General features: G+C 42.2%; 2 protein-coding genes across 2 annotated transcripts in view; both read right to left on the bottom strand.

Moving 5' to 3' along the window:
• Window positions 1-262: 262 nt before the first annotated feature.
• Window positions 263-1,663, bottom strand: LOC143302565 (uncharacterized). The gene is made up of 3 exons (XM_076617802.1): window positions 1,296-1,663; window positions 876-1,205; window positions 263-693 (listed from the first exon to the last, which is right to left on the bottom strand). Exons 1-3 carry the CDS (start codon window positions 1,603-1,605, stop codon window positions 263-265), a joined length of 1,071 nt encoding a protein of 356 aa, XP_076473917.1. The 5' UTR covers window positions 1,606-1,663.
• A 17,498-nt stretch (window positions 1,664-19,161) lies between these two features.
• Window positions 19,162-20,858, bottom strand: part of Dnah3 (dynein heavy chain 3, axonemal) — a 28,120-nt gene continuing 26,423 nt past the window's right edge. Inside the window, exons 13-14 of the mRNA XM_033342852.2 lie at window positions 19,712-20,480; window positions 19,162-19,527 (exon numbers count right to left, since the gene is read on the bottom strand). Of these exons, the coding sequence (XP_033198743.2) occupies window positions 19,231-19,527; window positions 19,712-20,480 (1,066 nt within the window). The 3' untranslated portion in view covers window positions 19,162-19,230. The remainder of the gene's footprint in view (window positions 19,528-19,711; window positions 20,481-20,858) is intronic.

The following is a 20,858-nucleotide window of genomic DNA, read 5'->3' on the forward strand; positions in this document are numbered from 1 at the left end:
TCGATTAGTAGTGAATCATCAACTACCTGAAAAGGCCCGCAACCTATATTATTGTCCGCCCTAGGGTGACCAGGCTCGTTGCCGTAATTCCTCGAATTTCAATTGATTCTTTCAATTGATTCGTTCATGATTGCTGAATCGGGTAAAGCAGGTTTTTTGATAATATTGATTTCCCATCCGGAGTCTAATAATAAACTTGTTTTGGTTTTTAGATCTGGGGAGACTATTCGTGCAGTTGGAGTGCTCGGGGTTTCATTTATTTTTATTGAAACAATTCGGAGAGGTCTCCTTCCGAATCTGAATTTGATTCCTGCGTACTCCTGGTTATTTTTCTGTGAACTTCCTTTTCTTTTGCTGTTTGATTTTCTGGGTATTCTACCATATTCGTTCCCGTGCACAACTGCACGAAGGTTGTGGCGTCGATCTTCTTGTTGCTGCTTGTACTCTCGGGCGATTCACAGTGTCGCTCCTTTGGGATTCGCCCCTTGCTCTCGAAGGAGTTAGCTGGTTTCCCGACTGCCCCGAGGTGCAAGGTACGAGTATCGTCGTTTGGACGATTTTGCGACGGTGGTGCAAATCTCCGATCTTGGCGGTTGTTATTAAGGGGACGAGCATTGTTTCGGTCGTAATTGTTTGACGGTGCCGAACGCTGGTACCGTCTGGCTGCTTGTTTTATTTTTCGCATCGCTTTCATGGCTTGGCGGTTTTTTTTTTTTAGTATTTAAAGATGTTTATTAAACCCAAGATACAATTTTAAGTACATTTTGGTATTCACAATAAACGGTGAATTTTTGTAATGATGTTTTAGGCAAAAGTACCGATACGCAACGGTACGACGTAGCCATGCTATAATATGTGTCGGCGCTTTACATTCACGGCTTGGCCGTATGCGTCGTCCAATGATTGGTGTCCTGCTACCCTCACTCGCAAGCATACCTTGTTTGGGAGTCCTTTGACGGAAGCCTCCCTCGTGTCCCAATCTATTGTGTCTTGGACGTTTTGGGATACTGTGCCGTATTCACATCTTTCCCCATCTATTATTGCCATTCTGAGATTCCTGACGCGGTCTATGTAATCGAGTATTTCCTCTCCAGGTCGCTGAAACACTGTTCCTAACTCTCCCCTATATTCATTGACAGTTTTCCCTGGGCCGAACATGTCTTTCAACTTGTTCCCAAAATCGTTTAAATCTACAACCTCAGTGGCTACAGCGAGAAACGCGTGTCCGCGAAGCTTATTCATCAATAGTTTTACTAATTGAGGCTCCTGATGTCTAGGAACCATATTTCGCGCACGCTCGCATGCTCTCAAAAATTGAAATACCGGCGGTTGGTGGCCGTCGAACACTGGTACCGATTCGATCGCGTCGTTCAACTTGATCGGTTGGGAACTGCCCTTGATCGCCCTGGTCTCTCGGAGTGTTATCGGTGATAATGTAGGCGTTTCGATTTCATCCTTTACTTTACTTATACGCGTGTCTTCCTCTAGTTTGGCTATCCTTATGCTCATATCGGTTAACACGTGAAAATTTTTGTCCGACGCTTTCACTTTTTCTAGCAATGTTAGGAGCGTGTCCTCATTCAATGAGTCTCGTGTGGTCGACATGTTTTCTGGTTATACTTTATTAGTACTCTAAAGACTTTAATCCTTCGTGGAACGTATCTCACCGCTGCCACCAAAATTTTATATCAGTATATACTGTTACGTTCTATTTGGTTGCCGAACGAGAAGATAGCGTTAACTGACGTTAAATTCAACTGGTAATAAGGTGTGTTTTCGCACGTTCGCAGGGAGACACGATCTCGAAGAAGCGCGCCAACGGGAGTCATAAATTCCCGTTACGATTTGCTAATCGACGCAGCGAATCGTTCGATCCCTTATTTCTTTTGGGATAATAAGGGTAGTTAAATTAAGCATAACGCTGCTACTAACAGGTTATTATATGTTTTCACAATCCAACAACTTCGGTGTAACACAAATGAATGTAACACTGTGTAGTAAGTATAAATGACCTTTTATTCTAACAACTTGTAAAGAAGATAGTTGCGCTGGTGCGTGTGTATAAGATGAGTGACTGACTGATCTTCGGGCGTAAACCCGGTTTGGATTTTAGTTTGGGCACTATTAAATTTTCTCTCGCCCTTTGCTGCACCGTATTTTTCTTCTTTGAGTAACTACCTTCTTGCTTGCATTTAAATTTCCCAAGACTTCGATGGAAAAGAACACTATGAAATATACTTGCTACCGCTTCATCCACTGGTCTGCCCTCCATACTTAATTCAAATAACTGAATTCTGGCATTCATGGTGATTCCTCGTAAGAACAGTGGTAAAACCGATGATTATCACTTGATACTTGTCGTGATATTGGATGATATTTGGTTATTATTTAATTGTAGAGAAATATCCAATACGTCGAAAATTGTTGAGAAAATGCATGGAAGTAAGTCCTCCGAGTCTTTAAAAATTTTATATACGAAATATCCAATATATATGTGGATACATCGAAGTAAAATTACGACTTATGGATTTCACTCTTATTTTTAGACATTCGAGAAATAAGAGTTACATGAACTTTTGATCACAACGTTAACTTATTTCTTTCTTCATATTTTTCGCTTTATTTCTTTTCTCTAAATTTTCTTCTCTATGGAGGAATTCTTTTAGAAAAATTTAATTGCAGGTCATTATTATTAATGATCGTCAATTACACATAATAAAACGAATCAAACCAATATTCCTAATATATATGTTGAGTCAAGTTCCGAGTTTGGGCCCGAGTCGTCCTCGTGGCGGGAGCTTGGGACAGGTAAGGATTCCTCACTGAAGCTATCCATGTTTTCTTTTACACTGAAGTTATTTTTATTGACACACACGAAATTGTTACAGAGTTGACACAAACTCACAATGACCACACACTCGCGACGCTAGTGACAATGGTCTTAGGTTCGATAACGAGTCCGCGGACAACGGGACGGTAGTCGTACGCACTCGCAAAAATCTAAGTCGGATTCTGTGTTGATATTCACTGACCGTAAGGCGTTAATCTCTTTTTGTCGGTGAGGTCGCAAGAGAGAATGACTTTCCGTCCCGGTGACATCCCAGAGGAAAACTATGACGGGGTGTGTCTAAGGACACGAGATCATCGGATTCGTCGGGGATATCACACGTTCGGAAAGTAAGGGAAATTGACGTTGCTGCTAATTGGCCAATCTCCATATCGGTAGTTAGAAAAGGATGCTAGCCGCCCTTGAGGGAAGGTTGCTAGTGGGAGACGTCGTTCGTGGAAAAATAGGTCTCTCCTGTCTTCCTGTAACTGGGACAAAGACTGTGTATCTGTTGAGGGATTTTAGGTAACTAGATATTAGTGTTTATAACGGTCCTTAAACCAAGGGTCCAGTTCGACAACAGGATTTTGCTAGAGGTTTCGGTAACAAAAATAAAAGGACAGAATTATTAACATTATGATTCGTATTCGAAATATTAGTTGCATTCTGTGGTTTATCAGTCGGGTCGTAGTGGCGTGACGGACTATTTGCGATTTTGCATCCAGATGAATCTTGATTTTGTAGATCGCACGACCGCACAGAGTTTCACTGGTAGTGCGTGCTAACATAAGACCGATTGAGGTTCGTAACATTGCAGCTGGCTGTGCGCGCGAGTACACGACCGCTTCAGCTTCATGGCGTTGCCGCTAGCAGTGCATGTGAATACACGACCGCTTCGGCCTCCTGGCGTTGCCGCTAGCAGTACATGTGAGTACACGACCGCTTCGGCTTCCTGGCGTTGCGTTAATGACCCTCGGGGGTCGGGGTACTCATATCGCTCGGGTCACTGTCCTCGCCACCACTAACAACGTCCAAATCCGCAGGAATGCGACTATCTGGCATCCTTCTCAACCTGTCATGACTATACTTGTAAGAGCGTTTGGCGTCTAACGTTTTTAGAATATATCGGTCCCCCTCCAAAATCTCTGCTATCCTAAATGGACCCTTAAATTTCGGATCTAGTTTACATTGGTTTCTCTCTTCAATTTTCCGTAGCACAAAATCGCCGAGGTTGAACCTAACCACTTTCGCCTTAGTTTTATCAAATCTGTCCTTGTCGTACTTGGCACTAGCCTCTATATTTTTTATGGCTTAGCGCCTTACATCGGAGATATCTATTGTCTTTTCCTTTATATTATCGGGTAGCGTCAAGCCGTATGGTCTTACTGCTTTACCGATCAGCAGTTCTAACGGGCTTGATTTAGTTACACGGTTGGTGGTGCAATTTAAAGCCAATTGTATTTCCCCGATCGCGTCTTGCCAAGACCGCCCGGTCGTTTCTACCGTCGTGAACATATTTTTTAGCGTACTCATAGTACGCTCTACCTGTCCATTGGCCCTACTAGCACCGGTTGCTATTAGGTGGAGTTTAATGTTCCTATCTTGGCAAAAATCTCGGAACTCTTTACCCGTAAAGCATCTTCCTTGATCCGCTATTATCCTGCAGGGACTGCCGAATAAAAATATGGCGGACTTTATCGCTTTAATGGTATTTAAGGAATCTATCTTACGGGTATGCTACAAGTATACAAATTTGGTGAAGGCGTCGACTAACACAACGACATACTCCTTAGAGTCGTTTTTACCGCTTAGTTTGCCCGTTATATCCACATGAATCGTATGCCAAGGTATGCTGGTCTTAGGTATAGGATGTAATTCCGCTTGTATTTTTCCTGAGCTTGCCTTTGAAACTCGACAGCATGACAGTTCTCCACGAATTTGCGAACATACTTCGCCATTCCTTCGAACCAGTACTCCTAAAGCTTCTCCAGCGTTTTATCCCACCCTAAGTGCATAATGGACTGGTGCACGTGGCTTATAACGGACCACCTAAGGCCTCGCGGGACAATGGGCAAGCAGAGAGTTCTGCCCTTTCTCTGTATTCTACGATGAAGGGTACCGGACCGTATTTCGTACGTGTTCGCGACGTCTTCCGCGAGCTCTTCGTTCTGTAATTTATTGACGATCTCAGAAATCTGTCGGTCGCGACGTTGTTCCGCTAGTAGCCAGTCGCCGGAGATTTCGGCCAGGTTAATTTCTTTCTCGACAATTTTGCTGGTCGCACGGTAATCTAAGTTTACGGGGTTCCGCGAGAAGAAGTCTACGTGGGCCATTCGTTTACCTTCCCGATACATAATGTCGAAGGTAAAAGTTTGCAGGTAAGCCCACCACCTGCAGACCCTGTCATTTAAATGTACTTTATTACAGGATGCTTTCAAGGAATTGCAATCGGTGATAACAAGGAATTCTCGTCCGTGTAGATAGTGACGGAAATGCTTGACGGCGTTTACAACTGCTAAAGTTTCTAATTCGTACGAATGGTACCTAGATTCCGCGGGGCTCGTTCTTTTGCTGTAATACTCCACCACTCTATTTTTACCTTCGACCCTGTGCATTAAGATAGCCCCGTATCCCTCCGAACTGGCGTCCGTATGTAATTCGATGGGGTAATTGGGGTCAAATATCATTAGCACTGGCGCGTCAGTCAGGACGGAGATTACCTTTTGTCTTATTTGTTCGTGCCTATCTGTCCAAGTTATATTCTTGCTACTAGACGTACTATCCTGCGCTCTTCCTCGCTAAACCTGTAAGGGCTTCTTTGCACGGTGACGTTAGGATCAATTAGTCGTATTTCTAACTGGCCCGTACTTACGCGAGTACGCGGGAAACCCGTAATGAATGATTCTTTGAAACCTTTGAAACGGAAATGAATCGATCTTTATCGTTACCAATCACGTCGGTGTCGACCTCGTTAATATCGACCGCAACCTCCGCGACTTTACTATAAACGTTAACCACCTTGCTCTTGCAAATATCAACGCTGTTTCGTGTAATATTTACATCAAAACCTTAGCTTAAAATTTCACGGCCAATCATGATATCGTATTTTAGGTTGCTGTCCGCAAGGACGTGAAAAGTTATCTCCAATGTAAAACCGTTAATACCTACAGTGGACAGAATCTGAGACGTACTTTTAATACAAGTGTTTCCTATTCCTCGCAGTGCTACTACGTGAGTCGTTCTTTTGCCGGATAATTTCGAGGCTGCGGACTCTTTAATTAGCGAACACTCGGCTCCAGAATCGAAATAAAATGGAAACGACTCACCCCGCTGACTTAATCTACCGGTGGGGGCTTCCACCACGCAGGCATCGACACGATGCTCTTCCTCGGGACGGCGTTTCCCTTCTCGCAGCAGCGGACAATGCGGCGCGATGTGTCCCGGCTTATGGCATTTGAAGCACGATGTTTTTGGCGATGCGGCCGGTCGGCTTTCCTCCAGGCGTGGGGGGTCCTTCTTCGATTCCAACCTCATCTTCTTGCGGCATTCAGATATCGTATGTTCGTAAGAACCGCAGTGGCGGCACTTATCCCGGGGGGTGGGTGACCTGCTTCGTTTATTTCCGGGGCTCGATGATGGCCTCCGTAGCGGAGATGTCCGCCTTGATATCACTCGTGAGTGCTAGTCGTCTAAAGCGTCTATCGCGCGAGCCCATTAGATAGAGAACGGTGGCGGTAGCTACTTCCTCCATTGTTGAATTTCGCCACTTCGAATACAGGAGGAAATAAGACGGTTTCCGTACGCCCCTGATGATTTGTTCTCCCGCTGTAGTTCCTTGGATACCTTGATTAACGATGAGGCTGCTGTTTCTTGGCCACCGAATTGCGCGGTGAATTGTTCCTTTAAAGCTGGCCATGTGATCTCTTCGCCATCCATTATTTGCGTAAGCCAATACGCTGCCGGATCCTCCAGGGCGCGGTTCAACGCAGAATATAGCGCAGTGTTCTTCAGAGGGTGATCTCTCATAAGCAGGCTAACGGCTGCGCACTAGGCGGCTGGATCTGCGTTCTCGGCTTCGGGGTTAAAGCGCGGTAACGTTACCCTGGTTACCAAGTGTCCCTTCTTCTTCGTTAGCGATCGGATTAGCTCACGTACGATGCTCTTATGATCCCGCATCGACAACGTATGTTCGGATCCCACTTCTGATGTCGAGTCAAGTTCCGAGTCTGGGCCCGAGTCGTCCTCGTGACGGGAGCTTGGGACAGGTAAGGATTCCTCACTGAAGCTATCCATGTTTTCTTTTACACTGAAGTTATTTTTATTGACACACACGAAATTGTTACAGAGTTGACACAAACTCACAATGACCACACACTCGCGACGCTAGTGACAATGGTCTTAGGTTCGATAACGAGTCCGCGGACAACGGGACGGTAGTCGTACGCACTCGCAAAAATCTAAGTCGGATTCTGTGTTGATATTCACTGACCGTAAGGCGTTAATCTCTTTTTGTCGGTGAGGTCGCAAGAGAGAATGACTTTCCGTCCCGGTGACATCCCAGAGGAAAACTATGACGGGGTGTGTCTAAGGACACGAGATCATCGGATTCGTCGGGGATATCACACGTTCGGAAAGTAAGGGAAATTGACGTTGCTGCTAATTGGCCAATCTCCATATCGGTAGTTAGAAAAGGATGCTAGCCGCCCTTGAGGGAAGGTTGCTAGTGGGAGACGTCGTTCGTGGAAAAATAGGTCTCTCCTGTCTTCCTGTAACTGGGACAAAGACTGTGTATCTGTTGAGGGATTTTAGGTAACTAGATATTAGTGTTTATAACGGTCCTTAAACCAAGGGTCCAGTTCGACAACAGGATTTTGCTAGAGGTTTCGGTAACAAAAATAAAAGGACAGAATTATTAACATTATGATTCGTATTCGAAATATTAGTTGCATTCTGTGGTTTATCAGTCGGGTCGTAGTGGCGTGACGGACTATTTGCGATTTTGCATCCAGATGAATCTTGATTTTGTAGATCGCACGACCGCACAGAGTTTCACTGGTAGTGCGTGCTAACATAAGACCGATTGAGGTTCGTAACATTGCAGCTGGCTGTGCGCGCGAGTACACGACCGCTTCAGCTTCATGGCGTTGCCGCTAGCAGTGCATGTGAATACACGACCGCTTCGGCCTCCTGGCGTTGCCGCTAGCAGTACATGTGAGTACACGACCGCTTCGGCTTCCTGGCGTTGCGTTAATGACCCTCGGGGGTCGGGGTACTCATATCGCTCGGGTCACTGTCCTCGCCACCACTAACAACGTCCAAATCCGCAGGAATGCGACTATCTGGCATCCTTCTCAACCTGTCATGACTATACTTGTAAGAGCGTTTGGCGTCTAACGTTTTTAGAATATATCGGTCCCCCTCCAAAATCTCTGCTATCCTAAATGGACCCTTAAATTTCGGATCTAGTTTACATTGGTTTCTCTCTTCAATTTTCCGTAGCACAAAATCGCCGAGGTTGAACCTAACCACTTTCGCCTTAGTTTTATCAAATCTGTCCTTGTCGTACTTGGCACTAGCCTCTATATTTTTTATGGCTTAGCGCCTTACATCGGAGATATCTATTGTCTTTTCCTTTATATTATCGGGTAGCGTCAAGCCGTATGGTCTTGCTGCTTTACCGATCAGCAGTTCTAACGGGCTTGATTTAGTTACACGGTTGGTGGTGCAATTTAAAGCCAATTGTATTTCCCCGATCGCGTCTTGCCAAGACCGCCCGGTCGTTTCTACCGTCGTGAACATATTTTTTAGCGTACTCATAGTACGCTCTACCTGTCCATTGGCCCTACTAGCACCGGTTGCTATTAGGTGGAGTTTAATGTTCCTATCTTGGCAAAAATCTCGGAACTCTTTACCCGTAAAGCATCTTCCTTGATCCGCTATTATCCTGCAGGGACTGCCGAATAAAAATATGGCGGACTTTATCGCTTTAATGGTATTTAAGGAATCTATCTTACGGGTATGCTACAAGTATACAAATTTGGTGAAGGCGTCGACTAACACAACGACATACTCCTTAGAGTCGTTTTTACCGCTTAGTTTGCCCGTTATATCCACATGAATCGTATGCCAAGGTATGCTGGTCTTAGGTATAGGATGTAATTCCGCTTGTATTTTTCCTGAGCTTGCCTTTGAAACTCGACAGCATGACAGTTCTCCACGAATTTGCGAACATACTTCGCCATTCCTTCGAACCAGTACTCCTAAAGCTTCTCCAGCGTTTTATCCCACCCTAAGTGCATAATGGACTGGTGCACGTGGCTTATAATGGACCACCTAAGGCCTCGCGGGACAATGGGCAAGCAGAGAGTTCTGCCCTTTCTCTGTATTCTACGATGAAGGGTACCGGACCGTATTTCGTACGTGTTCGCGACGTCTTCCGCGAGCTCTTCGTTCTGTAATTTATTGACGATCTCAGAAATCTGTCGGTCGCGACGTTGTTCCGCTAGTAGCCAGTCGCCGGAGATTTCGGCCAGGTTAATTTCTTTCTCGACAATTTTGCTGGTCGCGCGGTAATCTAAGTTTACGGGGTTCCGCGAGAAGAAGTCTACGTGGGCCATTCGTTTACCTTCCCGATACATAATGTCGAAGGTAAAAGTTTGCAGGTAAGCCCACCACCTGCAGACCCTGTCATTTAAATGTACTTTATTACAGGATGCTTTCAAGGAATTGCAATCGGTGATAACAAGGAATTCTCGTCCGTGTAGATAGTGACGGAAATGCTTGACGGCGTTTACAACTGCTAAAGTTTCTAATTCGTACGAATGGTACCTAGATTTCGCGGGGCTCGTTCTTTTGCTGTAATACTCCACCACTCTATTTTTACCTTCGACCCTGTGCATTAAGATAGCCCCGTATCCCTCCGAACTGGCGTCCGTATGTAATTCGATGGGGTAATTGGGGTCAAATATCATTAGCACTGGCGCGTCAGTCAGGACGGAGATTACCTTTTGTCTTATTTGTTCGTGCCTATCTGTCCAAGTTATATTCTTGCTACTAGACGTACTATCCTGCGCTCTTCCTCGCTAAACCTGTAAGGGCTTCTTTGCACGGTGACGTTAGGATCAATTAGTCGTATTTCTAACTGGCCCGTACTTACGCGAGTACGCGGGAAACCCGTAATGAATGATTCTTTGAAACCTTTGAAACGGAAATGAATCGATCTTTATCGTTACCAATCACGTCGGTGTCGACCTCGTTAATATCGACCGCAACCTCCGCGACTTTACTATAAACGTTAACCACCTTGCTCTTGCAAATATCAACGCTGTTTCGTGTAATATTTACATCAAAACCTTAGCTTAAAATTTCACGGCCAATCATGATATCGTATTTTAGGTTGCTGTCCGCAAGGACGTGAAAAGTTATCTCCAATGTAAAACCGTTAATACCTACAGTGGACAGAATCTGAGACGTACTTTTAATACAAGTGTTTCCTATTCCTCGCAGTGCTACTACGTGAGTCGTTCTTTTGCCGGATAATTTCGAGGCTGCGGACTCTTTAATTAGCGAACACTCGGCTCCAGAATCGAAATAAAATGGAAACGACTCACCCCGCTGACTTAATCTACCGGTGGGGGCTTCCACCACGCAGGCATCGACACGATGCTCTTCCTCGGGACGGCGTTTCCCTTCTCGCAGCAGCGGACAATGCGGCGCGATGTGTCCCGGCTTATGGCATTTGAAGCACGATGTTTTTGGCGATGCGGCCGGTCGGCTTTCCTCCAGGCGTGGGGGGTCCTTCTTCGATTCCAACCTCATCTTCTTGCGGCATTCAGATATCGTATGTTCGTAAGAACCGCAGTGGCGGCACTTATCCCGGGGGGTGGGTGACCTGCTTCGTTTATTTCCGGGGCTCGATGATGGCCTCCGTAGCGGAGATGTCCGCCTTGATATCACTCGTGAGTGCTAGTCGTCTAAAGCGTCTATCGCGCGAGCCCATTAGATAGAGAACGGTGGCGGTAGCTACTTCCTCCATTGTTGAATTTCGCCACTTCGAATACAGGAGGAAATAAGACGGTTTCCGTACGCCCCTGATGATTTGTTCTCCCGCTGTAGTTCCTTGGATACCTTGATTAACGATGAGGCTGCTGTTTCTTGGCCACCGAATTGCGCGGTGAATTGTTCCTTTAAAGCTGGCCATGTGATCTCTTCGCCATCCATTATTTGCGTAAGCCAATACGCTGCCGGATCCTCCAGGGCGCGGTTCAACGCAGAATATAGCGCAGTGTTCTTCAGAGGGTGATCTCTCATAAGCAGGCTAACGGCTGCGCACTAGGCGGCTGGATCTGCGTTCTCGGCTTCGGGGTTAAAGCGCGGTAACGTTACCCTGGTTACCAAGTGTCCCTTCTTCTTCGTTAGCGATCGGATTAGCTCACGTACGATGCTCTTATGATCCCGCATCGACAACGTATGTTCGGATCCCACTTCTGATGTCGAGTCAAGTTCCGAGTCTGGGCCCGAGTCGTCCTCGTGACGGGAGCTTGGGACAGGTAAGGATTCCTCACTGAAGCTATCCATGTTTTCTTTTACACTGAAGTTATTTTTATTGACACACACGAAATTGTTACAGAGTTGACACAAACTCACAATGACCACACACTCGCGACGCTAGTGACAATGGTCTTAGGTTCGATAACGAGTCCGCGGACAACGGAACGGTAGTCGTACGCACTCGCAAAAATCTAAGTCGGATTCTGTGTTGATATTCACTGACCGTAAGGCGTTAATCTCTTTTTGTCGGTGAGGTCGCAAGAGAGAATGACTTTCCGTCCCGGTGACATCCCAGAGGAAAACTATGACGGGGTGTGTCTAAGGACACGAGATCATCGGATTCGTCGGGGATATCACACGTTCGGAAAGTAAGGGAAATTGACGTTGCTGCTAATTGGCCAATCTCCATATCGGTAGTTAGAAAAGGATGCTAGCCGCCCTTGAGGGAAGGTTGCTAGTGGGAGACGTCGTTCGTGGAAAAATAGGTCTCTCCTGTCTTCCTGTAACTGGGACAAAGACTGTGTATCTGTTGAGGGATTTTAGGTAACTAGATATTAGTGTTTATAACGGTCCTTGGGCTAGCCGATCACGTACTGCGGAGACGCGTCGACATCTGGTAAACATCCTGCCCGGAGAATAGGATCTGTATGTGGCGAGCTACGGGACAGAAACCGTTGGAATGTTTACTGCCACGTGCCGCTACAAATCTTTCTTTTAAGGAGAGCTATAGGGTTACTCAATGCCTTTGTTAGATGGAGAGTTCGTCCCGTTGACCGCGGCCACGTTCGGCGACTAATTGTCGCCTTGAGCCCAAGCTCATTGTCACAAGTCTCAAACAGATACAATTGGGTAGAGTGACGGCAAATCGTTTAATTACAATTGTAGATTTTAATTATAATGTTTTTATGGATTTACCCGAGGTTTCGGAGGGAAGGCATCGGTGTCCTCTTATCTCCGACATATATAAATTCCTGTAACTGGTTCTCTTCAATGTTCACGCAATCACTCCCATCAACATTATCACTGCCATCATTCTATAAATTTTTATCATTTAATTTGAGTGTTTACTATATTTTAAACTTTTATGCTTCACTAGATATTACTCGCTTTCAAATCCCTTTATAAAGAAATTCGTATATATGTAAAATTTCACAAAATCACTTGAATTACACCAAATTACTTCTGTTTTCTTTCTCCGAAAAATAACAATAATAACAGTTGCACGATGATGGTACCCCGCTGGGGGTAGCCACCCACATGATATATTAGCACACCGTTATAATATTTTACCAAATGTCCTACTGGACAAATTGTAAAATAAATAAATAAAAAAAAAAAAATAACAGCTGTCCTCGCGGTATCACGCCAATTTCTATTTTCCAGTAATAAAGATTTAGGAGCCATTCTTTCACAAGACGGACACCCTTGTTGCTTCGTTTCAAGAACATTAAACCCTCCTGACCGAAATTATACTATAACAGAAAAGGAATTGTTAGCTATCGTTTGGGCAGTTAAAAGATTTAGACAGTATTTACTGGGCCGCAAATTCAAAATTCAAACAGACCATCAAGCTCTTAAATGGCTACACCAAGGTCCCCTCTAGCCGATTGATTCGATGGAGATTAAAGTTAGAGGAGTACGAATATGAAATAGATTACGTAAAGGGAAAGGAAAACACAGCCGTTGACGCCCTATCCAGAGTACACGGGATAACACAAACCGACGTTTTATTAAAACAATTCAGAGACTGGGAAAAAGTCAAAAGAAATACCAAAATTATTGAAACTAACATCTAACAAGGACAACTTTTTCCAATTAACAAAAACATATTTGGGCCCATATGATCAAAACCGTATGGTTACAAATATCAAACATACTTAAAACAAATAGAAAGATAGGAATAGGAGACAACAACTTAAACGCACAAGACAAAGCACACATAAAAAGACTTCTTTTATTTTTCAATGACCAACGCGACGACATAGAATTTGCTTACGAACCAATACAGAGTTTAAGTGAAGAAGGGATAGAACAAGTACTAAAAGAAAATCATGGCTTGATAGGACATCCCGGAATACAAAAGACATACGATAGAATCCGAGACAAATATAATATCCCACACCTAATGGACAGAATGAAAACTAGAATAGGAACTTGCGCGACGTGTCAAACATCAAAGACTACACGGATAAGAGGAAAGGAAGAACCACAAATAACTGACACCCCATTAGAACCTAACGACAAAATCGCTATGGATTTGATAGGTCCGTTGAAAAAGACTAAAATAGGAAACCAATACATTCTCTCTATACACGATGAACTAACCAAATATTTAATACTTGTACCCTTAAAAACACAACAGACCCAATCAATCTGGGACGCTTTACTGAATCATTACAATTATATATTCTCCGCGCCCAAACGTATATTAACCGACAGAGGACAAAGTCGTATTAGCGAACTAATGCAACGATACGAAGAAGCATATAGAATCAAACACATAAAACCACTTCATTCCACCCGCAATCCAACGGAAGCCTGGAACGAACACATGCTATAATATCCGACATGTTAAAAGCTATACACAACGACAATGAATCAGAATGGGATCAAAACCTAAATTTTGTGTGTCTAGCATATAACACTATGGTTCATGATGCCACTGGATATACCTTTCGAACTAACATTTAGACATAAGGCCAATCTTCTCTCTACCATATCCCTAAATCCCCAAAGAACATACGTTGATGAAGTTAGCTTCAGGAAACGAGAATGGAATGCCAAACTACTTAAAGCCAGAGAAACTCTAGTGAAAAGTAAACAAACATATCAAAGAGATCAAAGAAGAAAAATTATTAAACCTCAATCTATTTTTAAAGAAGGAGATTTAGTATTAGTTCATAACGATCACAAAGAACACAAGTTAGATACTGAATGGCTAGGGCCATACACCATTGAAAAAGTAAAAACCCCTTATTATGAAATAATAGTAAATGACTCGATTAGTAAAATATATGGTAATCGTATTAAACCTTACTTTCCAGGACGATATTCACCTTCTTCATAGTTAGCTAAGCTAAACGTTGTACCTCTTAACGATACTTCTATATATCAAGAAAAATTAGCTCGTGCATACTTTTATAGCGAATCTGTAAACTTAATTATAGGTTTAGACATTAAGGATATGTGGCGGCACGTGTCACGGAACTTTCCAACGGTTTCGTGATACAATGCGCTACGCCGTCAAAGCGCAACACCGACGTGCCCGATGTGCCATCGATATCCTCACGCTTCTTCCGCCGAATTCTCGAAAGAGCGCACACGCGCCAGCCGCTGTGGCACACCTAATGAACGCACGTTAGTGGGGATATCGATGGGCAACGAAGGGAAGAATCCGTTCGATCTGGAACCAGAACATTCTACGCGAATGGTAAAGAGAAAGGAGTCGATTATTTTTTAGAGTTCGGTCAATCGTCGCTGTTGTTAATCGTCGTCAAGCGTCAACCGTAGTTAATCGTTAATTGTTATTCAGCCGTTGTTAATTGTTAATTGTTATTCAATCGTTGTTAATCGTTCATTGTTATTGAGTGATAGAGTCTAATAAACGTATTGATTGTTGAACATATTTGAGTGTACCTTCAGTAACTATTACAACCTATCCACCTCAGATATATATGCAGAACTAAACGAAATTAAGAGATTTAGACTAATGTTAACAGAGCATTGTAAAAGTGAATGCCCGTATTTCAATGAAATGATTATACTTCGCGCTCGCGAAAGAAATTTAGACAATTTAGTAATGCATATTAAACTTATGACGCACACTCGTTACCAAAGAGGGTTATTGAATTTTGTTGGATCCATTTCTAGAAGTCTATCTGGAACTCTGGATGACGATGATTCAGAATTAATAAATAAAACTATAGATAAACTTTTTGATGAAAACAATAAATTAAGAACCAATATAACTTACAAAACAAATCTCAAAACTATAGCTTTACCCTTAAATGACAGTCTAGAAGAAATCCTAACAAAAATTGAAAACGCTCCAAAAATCATTAATAATGTACAATCGTATAGAATGCACCTCAATCAAATTTCCAACGAAGTAAACTCTCTTAATTATGATGTTAATTATAATGTTTTAGTCACTTTGGAGGGGTTATCGTCGGATGTATATCAGAGGCGGCTATTCAGTTACTGTTTAGTTATTATTTCGATAGCTATGGCATGCAGGATGTTTGGGCTACTTGATCACTGCTTCTGAGCGGGTGGCCCTCCTTGAGCGTGTGACACTCACGTTGACTCGAAGTCATCCCTATAGCCGATATGGAAGCGTCAACTGTTGCTTCGGCCCTCCTTCCTTCTTGGATAGCTCGTTTTGACGTGCCCTTAAGAATAACATTCGATCAAGGACGCCAATTCAAGTCCAAACTATTTGAAGAATTATGCCGGTTGCTCGACATCAAGCATTTGCGCACGACAGCCTATCATCCCGCGTCCAACGGGGTGGTGGTAGAGCGCTTACATCGCCAGTTAAAAGTAGCAATCAAATGCCACGATACGAGTAATTGGGTAGAAATTTTGCCAATTGTTTTATTGGAGATACGAACCACCATTAAGGAAGACCTGAAAGCAACGGCTGTCGAAATGGTTTATGGTATCGGAATACGGTTGCCAGCGGAATTCTCTTTGCCAGTGGGGCAACAGACAAACTCGGAATACGCGAACCAGTTAAAGGAGCGAATCGAAAAAATCAGGCCACATCCGATCGCACGACATGACACTGTCACGATCGGCATACTTCAAATCCGACGGACTGACGATAGAGATAAAGATGTGGCGGCACTCGGCGACAATGTATATCGCTGAAGTGCCTAATGAACCATCAACATTCCAACAGTCCTTCCACCGAAGGTTCCAGAAGAAAGAGCACGTGGCAACGATCGCGGACGCCTAGCAAATGTATGGACGGTGGGGATGTTGAGGGATGACAAAAGAAAGTAATCGGATCCGATCGAAAGTAAAATCATAAGAGTCAGTCTTAGAAAGTCACGCCTAGAGTTCGGAAGTAGATTGTAAAATGTATTGATGTTAGAAAAAAAATAAAGTTTTCTTTTTTTATTTTTCACCTCAAATTCCTTTTTTATTTTGTTATTCTACGTGACAATAGCGCCGAAACCCGCAACGCGTTAATCCAGTCTGAATCCAAAATAATCGAAACGAAGGACGGGCAATTACGAGCGATGAAAATTCGAGAAACAGTTACGTTACGCACGCGGGCAGGAAAGTCCGTTTTCTTGAGCGATTCCAAGCAAGTTATAGATAAGTCAATAGGTTAAAGTGCGTAGCTGTAAATAGAATAAGCTTAGCACGTAAGATCTACCTGCGCGGTACAACAGTTTCGTCGGTACATGGTATAGAATCGTTGGAAGATTGTTTATGAGAGACCGACGAAACATAAGCAAGGCCTCAATAAAGCGTAAATACCGACAGGCCTAATGGACCATCGATATCCCCATGATTCTTCCGCCAAATATTCGGAAGAAGGCGTACGTGACCACGATCGTGTCACGTAAAATAACACAAAAGAATAACAAAAAAAAAAAAAAATAGAAAAAAAAAAGAAACTTTATTTTTCTTCTAACACAATTCACAATTTTTACTTCCGAGCTCTAGGCGTAACTTTTTAAGACTGACTCTTACAACTCGACTTCCGATCGGATTCGGTTATTTGTCTTTTGTCATCCCTCAATATCCCCACTATCCTTGAGTTTGTTAGACATCCGCGATCGCCGCCACGCACGCCTTCTCCTCGAATATTCGGCGATATACATTGATTTTAAAGTGAGCCGGTCGTGACAGCGGCCTTGTCTCTGATGTGGATTGACGTTACAATCGCAGACGCCTAACGAACACGTGCGTAGTGGGAATATCGGAAGATGACAAAAAGAAAAGAAAGGGATTAAGAGATCAGTCGTGATTGCCCAATCTATAGAAGTCGTAAGCGAGAGTCGTAAGTGAGGAGTCGTGAATAAATAGTCGTTCGCACGAGTCGCGCGAGCCGAGAGTTGTAAAGAAGCCACTAGTCGAGTTAATAAACGCACTGTTCAATAAAACGCCGAGTATTTCTTTGACACCCTACACGCCCTACCACCTCAATTAAATTTGTTATTACTTTTTAAGTAATTTGCTAATGTGTTACGCAAGGGTTGTCGGTCGTCTCGTAACGGTGGGATTGAAAATTATAATCCAAATCCAATACATTGATGATATTTATTTCTAATTGAATTAAGCAGAAATTTTTTTAGTCTCGTGTATGCAAAAAAATGCGACTACCGATTCGACAGTCAACAGCAGTGGTGGAGCACTTGCAATGCTAATGACATTGGTCTTAGATCCGGTAACGAATCCACGGTCAACGGGATGAGAGATATACTTGCACTAACTCAAACGTGTACTACTCACGGATCGTACGGCGCTAGTCCCTTCATCGATGAAATCTCCAGAAAGAATGAATTTTCGTCCCAATGATGCCACAGAGGAAAACTATGATGGGGGTGTGTCTACGGACACGAGGTCATCAGATTCATCGAGTATAGCCCTCGTTCCGAGAGTAAGGGAGATTGAACCGTTGGAATGTTTTACTGTCAAGTACCTCTATGGGTATTTCTTTTAATGAGGGTCATACTATAACTCCGCACCTTTGTTAGGCGAAGCGCCCGTCCCGTTGACCGCGGCTACGTTCGGCGACGGATGGTCGCCTTGAGCCCAAGTTTATTATCGCAAATCGCAAACAAGTATGATTGGGTAGAATGACGACAGATTGTTTAATTATAACTGTAAACTTTAATTACAAGTTTATGGGTTTTTCCGAGGTTCCAGAGGGAAGGCTCCGGTGTCCTTTCATCTCCGACGTATATAAAATCGTCAACGCGGACAAATGTAACTGACTATTCTACGCGTTTTCCTCGAAGGAGGTTCCGGAATTCTCTTACAAAGAACGTTGCAGTATCCGTCGCAGGTCGTACCAGTCTACTGCTTTGAATTTTGCTACAACGGTAGCAAGAAAACGAGCGAAGGAAACAATAACACATTACTCCTCACTGATCACTGTATTTGGTCGGAGTTAATTTTCAAGAACATTTAAAGAAGACCAATAGTTGTATCAACCATCAGTCCATTGACCTAATCTAGCCTAATTTAGTTAAAACTGCTTGCACGAGGTTAATTCGGCGTATGAGATACGGCTGATGACCGACACTTAATCAATGACGAACAAATCACAGTACACAAGTGTAAAAAATAGAAATTAATTTAAATGTTGTAATGTTCGATATTAGTTTGATCGTAAGAATCACAAAACCCCAATTAAAATAATCTTATGAAAATAAAGTAAAAAATATAGAAGCCTTGTTTCTTTTATTCCTATTTATGGAAAATTTCTCTTTTTTTCTTATTTATCCATCATTGTGTCATTGCCAGATTATAAATAGATTAACAGGTAGAATAGATAAACAGATTAAATAACAAGAATAAATAACACCGGATATCCATTTTAAATAATAGTATTTAAACAAAATTATTAATTATTATTAACTATTAGTAACGGGAATTTACGCCTCCCATTGACGCACTTCCTCGCGACCGCGTCTCCCCGCGATTGATTGAAAATACAGAATTATTAATTCAAATTTTCAAAAACTAATTCTTTAAGATGTGACTTTTGAATAGAATTGTATCTTTTGTAAAATCTTTATTAAAAATTTTCATATACATGGTTCTTAAATGTAATATTATTTTGACATCTACATATAAGATTGATATAGAAAATGATATATTTTTTTAATAATTTAATCATCAAGTTGACACAAGCAAGCTACTCCTCTTTTAATCCAGTGAGACTCGTCAACGTGTGTTGGTAATAAAATATATAATACAAAGTTGGAAGAATGACCAGTAGTAGCCAAAACGCCACGTCTTTCGCTTGTTTTGTATACAGGGCAATGATATACGTATTCAATAATAAATTCAGCTTTTATACCGGGTTTCAACCACATTACAGGAAGGAGATCAAACATTATCTTTGGTTCAGATTCATCAATTTCTTGTAATTGCCTATTCCATCTTGCTCCTTCTAAATATAGACCCTAAAAATTCAAGTAAATTTTCTTAGAACAATTGTTTATTTATATATTATTATTATTATTATTATTATTATTATATGCCAATTTTATCAATATGTTCTATCAACATAAAGAAATGTTATACAAAGATTATTAAATTTTTATTACTCTATTTCTGAGTGATATAATACTTAGCCAAAAGTCTTACCCTTATGTAAACTCCATAAGATGGTGCTGTTTTTACATCAGTTTCAAACTGAGTTACTTCAAATTGAAAATCTAATCTGTCGATTGGAATTTTATTTTTACGGGCATAATTTTGCAAGACTCCCGTAAGAAAAGATTGAGTAAAAAAGAAGCCAGATATCCAAAACACAGTTGGTGCATCATGATCTATCCAGTCTTGGAAAAATGATAATCTGTCTAATAAGTCATTAATATAACTTGCGAGTGATTTTAGCGAAGGATAAGATCTTTTACTCCAGGTAACTGGCACTGTACCAATACTCATACTGAGAAAAACTTCTTCCAACTCAGATGACATTAGAACCAGTCCTTTAATGGCTTTTTGTACATCTACTAAAGTAGTTTTAATCGTATCAACGAGGTTATTAAATTTAATGAGTTCTTGACGGAGAACCGTATTCATACTATTTATATAGAGCACTGGATATTTTTTAGAAATTTCTAAAATATCAAATCGCGACGTTAATTTTGATAAAATGTCATCGCATAGACCGTAAACCACATCGTCGATATCTCTCTCAACTCCCACGCTAGTAATATGTGGTTGAGTTAATAGAGTCCCTTTAAGTAGCTGCAATGATTCCTGATTATCTTTTGTTATATCTGCATTTTCGTGTAAACCAAATACTTCTGGGTGTTGGATAATTGGCAGATTACGAATATATTCTAGACAGCCGTGATAATCTGTATTTTCTGGTAGACGATATATACAACTTGGTGTAAAGCAATACCTGTATTAAAAATATATAAATATATACAAATATCTATCACGGTATATATAAAGATTTTAATTGCTCTCAAAAAATTGAATTCAAAAGTGTCGATTCTTCTCATTTCATATATGTATCTATAGTAGAGGAAAATTGGGAAAAGGAAAAGTAAAGGAACACCGGATTTACAAAATTTAACAACCATCTTAGAAATCTAACGAGTATTTGAAACAACTTGCAACATTGGATTCGACTTTAAAGAAGATCAACATCGAAATTGGTAAGTGTAAATGTGAACGAGACAGTCTACTCGAGAAAATCAGAAGCTCTAAAACTACAACGAACCAGAACATATGGAGCAAAACGAAACAGACAGCAATAGTCGACAATAAACCAGTA

The sequence above is a fragment of the Bombus vancouverensis genome, chromosome 4 (genome assembly GCF_051014615.1).
Source record: "Bombus vancouverensis nearcticus chromosome 4, iyBomVanc1_principal, whole genome shotgun sequence".
NCBI classification, from domain to species: Eukaryota; Metazoa; Arthropoda; class Insecta; order Hymenoptera; family Apidae; genus Bombus; species Bombus vancouverensis.